The sequence below is a fragment of the Tachypleus tridentatus genome, chromosome 10 (assembly GCF_004210375.1).
Source record: "Tachypleus tridentatus isolate NWPU-2018 chromosome 10, ASM421037v1, whole genome shotgun sequence".
Classification (NCBI taxonomy): domain Eukaryota; kingdom Metazoa; phylum Arthropoda; class Merostomata; order Xiphosura; family Limulidae; genus Tachypleus; species Tachypleus tridentatus.
In genome coordinates, this window is record NC_134834.1 from 40,256,256 (window position 1) to 40,269,326 (window position 13,071).

The 13,071-nt window shown below is 32.3% G+C and overlaps 1 protein-coding gene and 1 long non-coding RNA gene across 4 annotated transcripts in view; one reads left to right on the top strand and one right to left on the bottom strand.

The window, feature by feature from the left end:
* The window catches only part of LOC143229117 (prominin-1-like), a 129,368-nt gene that overhangs the window by 87,918 nt on the left and 28,379 nt on the right, over nt 1-13,071 (top strand). For both annotated transcript variants that reach the window (XM_076460964.1, XM_076460965.1), the window contains exon 18: nt 11,835-11,951. In XM_076460964.1, coding sequence (XP_076317079.1) covers nt 11,835-11,951 — 117 coding nt within the window. The remainder of the gene's footprint in view (nt 1-11,834; nt 11,952-13,071) is intronic.
* The window catches only part of LOC143229118 (uncharacterized), a 48,892-nt gene that overhangs the window by 29,731 nt on the left and 6,090 nt on the right, over nt 1-13,071 (bottom strand). The gene's annotated exons all lie outside the window — the stretch shown is intronic.

Consider the following 13,071-nt stretch of genomic DNA (forward strand, 5'->3'; position numbering starts at 1 on the left):
CGTGCCTTACATTCGTATATATCAATGGTTAGTTTAGTGTGGTTCTATAGCTGTTAATAACTATGTATCGTGCCTTACATTCGTATATATCAATGGTTAGTTTAGTGTGGTTCTATAGCTGTTAATAACTATGTATCGTGCCTTACATTCGTATATATCAATGGTTAGTTTAGTGTGGTTCTATAGCTGTTAATAACTATGTATCGTGCCTTACATTCGTATATATCAATGGTTAGTTTAGTGTGGTTCTATAGCTGTTAATAACTATGTATCGTGCCTTACATTCGTATATATCAATGGTTAGTTTAGTGTGGTTCTATAGCTGTTAATAACTATGTATCGTGCCTTACATTCGTGTATATATCAATGGTTAGTTTAGTGTGGTTCTATAGCTGTTAATAACTATGTATCGTGCCTTACATTCGTATATATCAATGGTTAGTTTAGTGTGGTTCTATAGCTGTTAATAACTATGTATCGTGCCTTACATTCGTATATATCAATGGTTAGTTTAGTGTGGTTCTATAGCTGTTAATAACTATGTATCGTGCCTTACATTCGTATATATCAATGGTTAGTTTAGTGTGGTTCTATAGCTGTTAATAACTATGTATCGTGCCTTACATTCGTATATATCAATGGTTAGTTTAGTGTGGTTCTATAGCTGTTAATAACTATGTATCGTGCCTTACATTCGTATATATCAATGGTTAGTTTAGTGTGGTTCTATAGCTGTTAATAACTATGTATCGTGCCTTACATTCGTATATATCAATGGTTAGTTTAGTGTGGTTCTATAGCTGTTAATAACTATGTATCGTGCCTTACATTCGTATATATCAATGGTTAGTTTAGTGTGGTTCTATAGCTGTTAATAACTATGTATCGTGCCTTACATTCGTATATATCAATGGTTAGTTTAGTGTGGTTCTATAGCTGTTAATAACTATGTATCGTGCCTTACATTCGTATATATCAATGGTTAGTTTAGTGTGGTTCTATAGCTGTTAATAACTATGTATCGTGCCTTACATTCGTATATATCAATGGTTAGTTTAGTGTGGTTCTATAGCTGTTAATAACTATGTATCGTGCCTTACATTCGTATATATCAATGGTTAGTTTAGTGTGGTTCTATAGCTGTTAATAACTATGTATCGTGCCTTACTGTATATATCAATGGTTAGTTTAGTGTGGTTCTATAGCTGTTAATAACTATGTATCGTGCCTTACATTCGTATATATCAATGGTTAGTTTAGTGTGGTTCTATAGCTGTTAATAACTATGTATCGTGCCTTACATTCGTATATATCAATGGTTAGTTTAGTGTGGTTCTATAGCTGTTAATAACTATGTATCGTGCCTTACATTCGTATATATCAATGGTTAGTTTAGTGTGGTTCTATAGCTGTTAATAACTATGTATCGTGCCTTACATTCGTATATATCAATGGTTAGTTTAGTGTGGTTCTATAGCTGTTAATAACTATGTATCGTGCCTTACATTCGTATATATCAATGGTTAGTTTAGTGTGGTTCTATAGCTGTTAATAACTATGTATCGTGCCTTACATTCGTATATATCAATGGTTAGTTTAGTGTGGTTCTATAGCTGTTAATAACTATGTATCGTGCCTTACATTCGTATATATCAATGGTTAGTTTAGTGTGGTTCTATAGCTGTTAATAACTATGTATCGTGCCTTACATTCGTATATATCAATGGTTAGTTTAGTGTGGTTCTATAGCTGTTAATAACTATGTATCGTGCCTTACATTCGTGTATATATCAATGGTTAGTTTAGTGTGGTTCTATAGCTGTTAATAACTATGTATCGTGCCTTACATTCGTATATATCAATGGTTAGTTTAGTGTGGTTCTATAGCTGTTAATAACTATGTATCGTGCCTTACATTCGTATATATCAATGGTTAGTTTAGTGTGGTTCTATAGCTGTTAATAACTATGTATCGTGCCTTACATTCGTATATATCAATGGTTAGTTTAGTGTGGTTCTATAGCTGTTAATAACTATGTATCGTGCCTTACATTCGTATATATCAATGGTTAGTTTAGTGTGGTTCTATAGCTGTTAATAACTATGTATCGTGCCTTACATTCGTATATATCAATGGTTAGTTTAGTGTGGTTCTATAGCTGTTAATAACTATGTATCGTGCCTTACATTCGTATATATCAATGGTTAGTTTAGTGTGGTTCTATAGCTGTTAATAACTATGTATCGTGCCTTACATTCGTATATATCAATGGTTAGTTTAGTGTGGTTCTATAGCTGTTAATAACTATGTATCGTGCCTTACATTCGTATATATCAATGGTTAGTTTAGTGTGGTTCTATAGCTGTTAATAACTATGTATCGTGTTCTATAGCTGTTAATAACTATGTATCGTACATTCGTATATATCAATGGTTAGTTTAGTGTGGTTCTATAGCTGTTAATAACTATGTATCGTGCCTTACATTCGTATATATCAATGGTTAGTTTAGTGTGGTTCTATAGCTGTTAATAACTATGTATCGTGCCTTACATTCGTATATATCAATGGTTAGTTTAGTGTGGTTCTATAGCTGTTAATAACTATGTATCGTGCCTTACATTCGTATATATCAATGGTTAGTTTAGTGTGGTTCTATAGCTGTTAATAACTATGTATCGTGCCTTACATTCGTATATATCAATGGTTAGTTTAGTGTGGTTCTATAGCTGTTAATAACTATCAATGTATCGTGCCTTACATTCGTATATATCAATGGTTAGTTTAGTGTGGTTCTATAGCTGTTAATAACTATGTATCGTGCCTTACATTCGTATATATCAATGGTTAGTTTAGTGTGGTTCTATAGCTGTTAATAACTATGTATCGTGCCTTACATTCGTATATATCAATGGTTAGTTTAGTGTGGTTCTATAGCTGTTAATAACTATGTATCGTGCCTTACATTCGTATATATCAATGGTTAGTTTAGTGTGGTTCTATAGCTGTTAATAACTATGTATCGTGCCTTACATTCGTATATATCAATGGTTAGTTTAGTGTGGTTCTATAGCTGTTAATAACTATGTATCGTGCCTTACATTCGTATATATCAATGGTTAGTTTAGTGTGGTTCTATAGCTGTTAATAACTATGTATCGTGCCTTACATTCGTATATATCAATGGTTAGTTTAGTGTGGTTCTATAGCTGTTAATAACTATGTATCGTGCCTTACATTCGTATATATCAATGGTTAGTTTAGTGTGGTTCTATAGCTGTTAATAACTATGTATCGTGCCTTACATTCGTATATATCAATGGTTAGTTTAGTGTGGTTCTATAGCTGTTAATAACTATGTATCGTGCCTTACATTCGTATATATAAATGGTTAGTTTAGTGTGGTTCTATAGCTGTTAATAACTATGTATCGTGCCTTACATTCGTATATATCAATGGTTAGTTTAGTGTGGTTCTATAGCTGTTAATAACTATGTATCGTGCCTTACATTCGTATATATCAATGGTTAGTTTAGTGTGGTTCTATAGCTGTTAATAACTATGTATCGTGCCTTACATTCGTATATATCAATGGTTAGTTTAGTGTGGTTCTATAGCTGTTAATAACTATGTATCGTGCCTTACATTCGTATATATCAATGGTTAGTTTAGTGTGGTTCTATAGCTGTTAATAACTATGTATCGTGCCTTACATTCGTATATATCAATGGTTAGTTTAGTGTGGTTCTATAGCTGTTAATAACTATGTATCGTGCCTTACATATCTGTATATATCAATGGTTAGTTTAGTGTGGTTCTATAGCTGTTAATAACTATGTATCGTGCCTTACATTCGTATATATCAATGGTTAGTTTAGTGTGGTTCTATAGCTGTTAATAACTATGTATCGTGCCTTACATTCGTATATATCAATGGTTAGTTTAGTGTGGTTCTATAGCTGTTAATAACTATGTATCGTGCCTTACATTCGTATATATCAATGGTTAGTTTAGTGTGGTTCTATAGCTGTTAATAACTATGTATCGTGCCTTACATTCGTATATATCAATGGTTAGTTTAGTGTGGTTCTATAGCTGTTAATAACTATGTATCGTGCCTTACATTCGTATATATCAATGGTTAGTTTAGTGTGGTTCTATAGCTGTTAATAACTATGTATCGTGCCTTACATTCGTATATATCAATGGTTAGTTTAGTGTGGTTCTATAGCTGTTAATAACTATGTATCGTGCCTTACATTCGTATATATCAATGGTTAGTTTAGTGTGGTTCTATAGCTGTTAATAACTATGTATCGTGCCTTACATTCGTATATATCAATGGTTAGTTTAGTGTGGTTCTATAGCTGTTAATAACTATGTATCGTGCCTTACATTCGTATATATCAATGGTTAGTTTAGTGTGGTTCTATAGCTGTTAATAACTATGTATCGTGCCTTACATTCGTATATATCAATGGTTAGTTTAGTGTGGTTCTATAGCTGTTAATAACTATGTATCGTGCCTTACATTCGTATATATCAATGGTTAGTTTAGTGTGGTTCTATAGCTGTTAATAACTATGTATCGTGCCTTACATTCGTATATATCAATGGTTAGTTTAGTGTGGTTCTATAGCTGTTAATAACTATGTATCGTGCCTTACATTCGTATATATCAATGGTTAGTTTAGTGTGGTTCTATAGCTGTTAATAACTATGTATCGTGCCTTACATTCGTATATATCAATGGTTAGTTTAGTGTGGTTCTATAGCTGTTAATAACTATGTATCGTGCCTTACATTCGTATATATCAATGGTTAGTTTAGTTTAGTGTGGTTCTATAGCTGTTAATAACTCAATGGTTGTATCGTGCCTTACATTCGTATATATATAAATGGTTAGTTTAGTGTGGTTCTATAGCTGTTAATAACTATGTATCGTGCCTTACATCTATCGTATATATAAATGGTTAGTTTAGTGTGGTTCTATAGCTGTTAATAACTATGTATCGTGCCTTACATTCGTATATATCAATGGTTAGTTTAGTGTGGTTCTATAGCTGTTAATAACTATGTATCGTGCCTTACATTCGTATATATCAATGGTTAGTTTAGTGTGGTTCTATAGCTGTTAATAACTATGTATCGTGCCTTACATTCGTATATATCAATGGTTAGTTTAGTGTGGTTCTATAGCTGTTAATAACTATGTATCGTGCCTTACATTCGTATATATAAATGGTTAGTTTAGTGTGGTTCTATAGCTGTTAATAACTATGTATCGTGCCTTACATTCGTATATATCAATGGTTAGTTTAGTGTGGTTCTATAGCTGTTAATAACTATGTATCGTGCCTTACATTCGTATATATCAATGGTTAGTTTAGTGTGGTTCTATAGCTGTTAATAACTATGTATCGTGCCTTACATTCGTATATATCAATGGTTAGTTTAGTGTGGTTCTATAGCTGTTAATAACTATGTATCGTGCCTTACATTCGTATATATCAATGGTTAGTTTAGTGTGGTTCTATAGCTGTTAATAACTGTGTATCGTGCCTTACATTACTATTACAAAATGACTGATTTTAGTAATTGTTGTGCTTATCATCTACAAACTTATTACAGCGGTTCCAATCGTTTCGTTGTCTATCAATAATTATATTTCTTGGAGCTGTGGTGCTATTGTAACTGTGACTTTTATATTTGTTTGTGTTTTTGTTTTTTTAATATTACACATTTTAGGTACTAAGCTAGTATAACCTTTGATTTGTTGAAGAATATAAAAATTAATTATTAATTAACGACAATTAAAATAGAAATGTTAACACGGTATAAACGTATTATACGGAATTACTGATAATTTATTATATGAACCAAGATAGCGATACTTACAGAGAAATCCAGTAAACTACACATTTTTAAATACAACTGAATATTCAATTGAAATATTTCCATTGTAGTAAAAATGAAAAATTATTTTGAAACTAACACGTTTACCATGTTGTTAAAATCAAAAGTGTAAAGTTAAGGTTTAAATAATAATGCTTGAAAAACAAGGTGAAATGAAACTAAAAATACATTAACGAGAGTTAAAGGTAATTATAAATTAGACAATGACAGGAAAATGTTAAATATGAGCTTGGCCAGCTACTAGATACCTGATAAAATTGTGTTTGGGGGATATTGCGTTTTGTTTCAATTGTTTCTCCTGTAAATATTTTGATTGTTGTCAATAACTGAGTGAAACTTATTACGCAATTTATTTTCAGGTCATGACTGAAATATACCAAATGATTGTGAAAGTTACCTGAATATCATTTTGGTTATACAGTAAAACGAACCTTACCAAGTTATTGTTTCGTGTGGTATATCTACAATGGTTATGAATTTCTATAAAGTCTTAAAAACAACATTAAGTTAAGATTAAATAATTGATTGACTACAATAAGAAATACTGATTTTAATTCATCACTCAAAAATTATGTCCACGGCGTCCTCTAGTTGTTCGATAACATACGGAAGACAGAGCGCAGATTGACCAGTGGTTAGCGTTTCGGACTGTGGATCCGAGGGTTTGTTGTTCGTATCCAGTTGCCGCAAAAACAACAACACGAAAATAAATGAATGAAATAAAAACCGAGCATAGCTACTTCATGTTTGTTTGTTTTTGAATTTCGCGCAAAGCTACAAAGGCTATTTGCGCTAGCCGTCCCTAATTTTGCAGTGTAAGACTGGAGACGGCTAGTCATCACCACCTACAGCCAACTATTGGGCTACCGTTTTATCAACGAATAGTGGGATTGACCGTGACATTATAACACCCCCACGGCTGAAAAGGCGAGCATGTTTGGTGTGACGATGATTCGAACCCGCAACCCTCGCATTACGAGTCGAGTGTCATAACCACCTGGCCATGCCGGGCCTAGCTATTGGAAGCCTTGGGTTTGTTAATAAGAATTACAGTAAATTCCATTTATTCTGTTGGAGTAACTCATGGATTAGATTTTTGTAAAGATACTTGGAACAGTTTGTTATTTGAAATAATATTAAGTTTACAGGTGTATGATTATAAATACCTTTAATGAAATTACATTAGAAATGTCGGAAAATAATTATACACAAATCGTAAGTGTTGAAAAAAAGAAGAAATTTGAAGACATTTAAAAAGAAATAAGAATGTACATCTGTGATTCGACATAAACGATAACGACTGTGTAGAAAGTTGATACAAAGGAACGACATAACTTGAAAAGACAGACACAAAAACTACAGAGAAGATAACGTCAGTGATTCATAGTAGTTTGAAAAATGTTTTCTTGCTTCTAGAGTTTGATATGATTATCAGTTGGTTTGAATTTCACGCAAAGCTACACGAGGGCTATGTGCACTAGCCGTCCCTAATTTAGCAGTATCAGACTAGAGGGAAGGCAACTATTCATCACCACAAGCCGCCAACTCTTGGGCTACTCTTTTACCAACAAATAGCTGGATTGACCGTCACATTATAACACCCCCACGGCTGAAAAGGCGAGCATGTTTAGTGTGACAGGGATTCGAACCCGCGACCCTCAGACTACGAGTCGAATGCCTTACCCACCTGGCCATGCCGGGCGTAAGTTAATACGTACTATTTTAGATTGCAAAGAATGAGTCGGGTAAAATTCACAGTAGTTTCATTAGGAATGTATTGCACTACTTCCTCTAACTTAAAATAACAATAAATTTATAACAATTTGTAATTGTTATGGTAGAATAATTTGTCGACAAGTATCATTATTTGGTATTTAGAACATGAACTCCATGCACCTTATGCGGACATGGGCTAAACAGAGATTCCAAAGTTCGAACACGGTTGATCTTAATTTTGAACTGATGAACAGAGAGAGAGCAAATAGTCAGCAAAATGTATGTACCGCCTACATCGCGAAGTTGAATCGTAATTTTATGGCGCGCCAGCATCTGAAAGTGTGAAAATATCAGGGGTTGCGACTTTATATCTTCTGATCCGTCACCTGAACCTAGTATAAACAATAGGTAGAAACCATTCTTTTCTGAACAAAATGAAAAGTAGATTTCTCGATTAAATATCGCTATTATTTACAACGAATATTACGAGTGACGTATTTTAAAATTGTTCGCTATACAAAGTTTTCGTCTAATCTTAGGCATATTATCTTATAGGAAAGAATGGTAAGTTTCAAAATTACCTATTTTACAAAGGTTCTCTTGATGTTGGTTGAAGTTAAGCTTTAAAACAGATTATCTGTGCTGTGCCCGCCATGGATTTTAACGTTATAAGTCTTAAGACTTATCCCTGAGCCACTGGGGTATACAAAGTTTCCACCTAGTTTTAAACTGATAACCATTTTAAAGTGGAAAGTTTTAAAATCGTTCATAACACAAAGCTGATATGTAATCTTAGATCAATATTATTATTCCTTAGAGGATATAATTATAATATCGATTTTAGTAAATAACCAACAAATAAAGATCTTCGAACAATTATATTTTTATTATCATCATCCATATGTTTTATTACATATTAGTTAATTATACGACCTCATCTCAACAACAGATGTTCAAAGTGAAATCCAAAAATGTAAGTCGAGAAAAAGCAGATAGGAAATAAACAAGGTACCATCAGGCGTAGGTGACGCTTGAATATTTTTTATTTAGGAAGTTTATTCCGTTACCGTTTGGAAGAATCATTTCGTGTTTCCATACAAATAAATTCTCCTCGGTGACACACATTACATTTTTCTTACATATCTGTATAATATTTTGTGTTGGTAATAATAGTGCCCTGTGAAGAACATTTTATATAGGAAGGCTAATGATTCCAAAGCCACTCATACACGCTATCCCTGCTACCAGGTTGTTAAGATATATACCTCTAAACTTAATACTATTATTAATCCAAAGTTCCCCAGTTGCTCATCGGTATTTCTGTGGACTTGCAGTGTCGAAAACCGGGTTTTGATACCAATGGTTTACACAGCAGAGATAGACGATTGTGATACTTAACTACAAACAAACTAATTCAAATTTTAATAATTATATTGTATACTAACAGTTTTATAATTTCAGAAAAAAAAAGAGTGATTAAGTTGTGGAAATTACTGGATGTTACTATTATGTCAGTACTGGGTGTAGAGCAAGTAGAAGCTGAAAAAGATATAAGGTTAAGGCACTGGGACTGTTGATTGACCAAGATACGTGAACTGTTGTTGTTTTCGTTCATTATTAATTCTTATTATTCGAAGTGTTGCAAAGTTTCATTTTAGATTACTTAATTCAATGGATTATAAAGACATTTTCTTTTAATATTCGGGGGTAAAATATATGAATGTGAAACGAGATGTATGGCAGTGCTCATCTAGCAACTTTGTTTTTTATTTATATGAATTCTTAAGTTTCTGTGGGTTCGCGCGTTGGACTCCTGATTGGATGGTTGTGAATTTGAAGTTGGCCTGCTTTATTCTTGAACAAGACACTTTACCTTAAGTTTTTTTATTCCATATAGTTCTATGATGGATGTGACGTTAGCTAGATGAGTGTTGTTATTTTCATTCGTCGGATCATATGTGCCATCTTAGAATGGAAGGTGTTGACTTTAATCTGTAAATTAAAACAACATTTAAAACGTGACAGTTTTCTTCTAATTTTACAATTCATTCATTTCCTTAATGATGTGGTAAACTTTGTCACTGTTAGACAGGCAGATAATTAAATGTCCAACGTTTTATATAATTTCTGTGAAGAATCGAAACTGAGTGCAAACTAATCAGTGATGTCGAGAAAACCCACTTGTAGAGAAATATACTTGTAAAAACGGCTCGTTTGGGTTGAGAAAATATTTTACATAGAGGAGTAAACAACGTTTCGACCTTCTTCGGTCATCGTCAGGTTCACAAAGAAAGAGGTAACTGACCGGAAGCTGACCACATGTTTGAAAGGGGTTGTGTAACTGAGTGTCGAAATGTAGAGGGCGGGCTTAGGTGTTTGAATATATAATATCATTATTTTATTATTATTATTAATTATATTATTTTTAATATAGATATAAAGGTGTTCCTTTGTATTGGTTTATTTTGGGCTTAAGTTGTTTTATAAGTAAGGCTTCTTTAATTTTGCGTTTGTTTCTTTATTTAGTATTTGAGTGTTTTCTATGGTTATTTTGTGTTTATTTGACTTGCAGTGGTCGAAAACGTATGAAGGTGACTTTTTATGTTCTTTAAATCTGGTTTCCGTTTTTCTACTTGTTTCTCCAACATAGAAGTCCTGGCAGTTATCACATTGTATTTTATAAATAATGTTGGTGTGGTGTTTGTCAGTGTAGTTTTTACATAGTATAGACCTTAGTTTTGTGCCAGGTTTTTAAATATTTGAGAAATTGAGAAAAATTTATTATAGTGAACGTAAATGATTAAGAAAAATGATAATTATTGTTAGTGTTCACTATATTCATAATATATAAAATTGGGCTCTGAAAACAAGTGGGAATATTTATAAAAAAAAAACATATTTAAATTTAATTCCTTTATCGGGAAAAAATATATATACTCTTCTGACTGAAGTGTAAAGATTGTCATATAGCTTCATTAGTAAGTATATTTTGTGACACGTGTTTGATAAATAATTGAAAAGCAGTATCCAAAATTAAACTCACTAACTGACGTAGAGACTTCATTGTGTATTGCGTCATATTTAAGTACAAAATTTAACGCAAGTACTAACGATCATGGAAAGCAGTGGAATTTTTCACGTATAATAAAAAAGATTATTGGACAACCAGTATAGTAATTTTGTTGAATAAATCTTTTAATGGGCCAGTCAAAACGAAAAGCTTGAGGCAGTTGTGCATGCACTAGCTATCTTTAATTTTGAAGTGATGTACTACATGGAATGCAAGTTGTTGGATTGAGTGAAATATTTGACGTCCTCATAGTTGAAAGGGCAAGTAAATTTGATGATAAAGTTCGATACAAATACCAACAGATTGGAGTAAAGCGCCTTAATCATCAGACAATGTAAGGTCTTCACAGATGTAGTAGTGTTATAACTGACGGAGAGAAACATTGGGGAAAAGTTTAGTCATATTAACAATTTGAAATCGATTATCTTTTGTCACTTGGAATCGATTTGTTTATTGAAAGTATTAACATAAAACTAAATACTTTAATTACATTTGTTTGGTGAAACTTATAATTTGTTGAGGACGATTACTAATTATAACAAAATTAAATAATATACCAGTAAATGTACACCAATTCGCTTTAGCTTTAACGTTATTTTATTGTATGATGCTGTTGTACCATAAACTGTATTTTTAAAATGATAATGTGAATGTTGAATTAATATGTGTGTGATTATCTACTGTGTGATGCAATTGTGAATATTTCACACGTACGTCAGGTCATAGAAATTGTCTGTGCTTAACTCTTCCTAATATTGAAAATATATACTAGAAGAAAGGTAGCTAGCGAACATACTCACAGCCACGTCTTGAGCAACATTTTGTTCGAAAGAACGAAGTGCAGATCGCGATTTTACATCAACGGGACGTGAACTGCGAACCTTCAGATTCAAAGTCTAGTGATGCTAATTACTGGAGACCAACGTGTCTAATAGCACTTAGACATGAACTCAAGTGCAGTATATTGTTTTGTAAATCGCAGCTATTATTACCTTAAAGTATGCATTTATTAAATCAAATAAGAGTCTTACGATCAATAGCAACAAAAAATCTGAATGTTAGATTTTGTTTTTCATTATATTTGAAACTAAGAGTATTTTTCAGTTGTGAATGAGAGGTTTGTTTTTACGCAGTTAAGCCAAAATGTTCTTACCATTGATAATGCAACACTGAACGAGTGGAGAGCAATAGAAACACAGGATAACAAGTTAAACGAGGTCATTGAAGAGATTGAGCGACTCAATAGAAGGGTAAGTAATAAAGTATTGTTACTTTTCTCGGTTGAACATGTGAAATAAACTTAAAGAAAATAGTTTTTCAATACAACTTCCGTTATGTTTTTACGTACTCATATCGAACTATCTAGTAGGATTTATTTTTTATAGATATCAGGAGAGATGGGTGACGATACGACTTATTACTTTTTTCGTCTTTTGGAATACATTTCATGGTACAGAAGTAATGATCTTACTTATAACCTTTTATTGTGAGAGATGTTGTGCGCAGAAGTAGTGACCTTACTTATTACCTTTTATAGTGATAGATGCCGTGTTGCAGATATTATGATCTAACTTATGACCTTTTATTGTGATAGATATTGTAGTACAGATGTTATGATTTAAAGTATAACCTTTTATTATGTAGATATGGTACAAAAGTAATTACCTTACTTATAACCTTTTTTGTGATAGATGTAGTGATACAGATGTTATGATCTGACTTATGACCTTTTATTGGATAGATGTGGTGGTACAGAAGTAATTATCTTACTTATAACCCTTTATTATGATAGATATCGTGATACAGATGCTATGGTCTAACTTATAACCCTTTTTGTGATAGATGTCGTGGTACCGATGTTATGATCTCTTTTATAAGCTTTCATTGTGATAGATGTTGTTATAAAGACGTTATGACCTTACTTATAAATTTTTATTGTAATAGATGTGGTACATAAGAAATAATTTTACTTATAACCTTTTATTGTGATAGATGTGGTGGTACAGAAGAAGTGACCTTACTTATTACCTTTTTTTTGATAGATGTGGTACAGAAGTAATGACCTTACTTATAACCTTTTATAGTAATATATGTCGTGGTGCAGATGTTATGATCTAACTTATGACCTTTTATTGTGATAGATGTTGTGGTACAGATATTATGATCTAAATTATATCCTTTTATTATGATAGATATGGTACAAAAGTAATTACCTTACTTATAAACTCTTATTGTGATAGATGTCATGGTACATATGTTATGATATTGCTCATAACCTTTTATTCTGATAGACATGGTACAGAAGTAATGATCTCTTAACCTTTTATTGTGATAGATGTTGCGGTACAGATGTTATGATCTAACTTATAA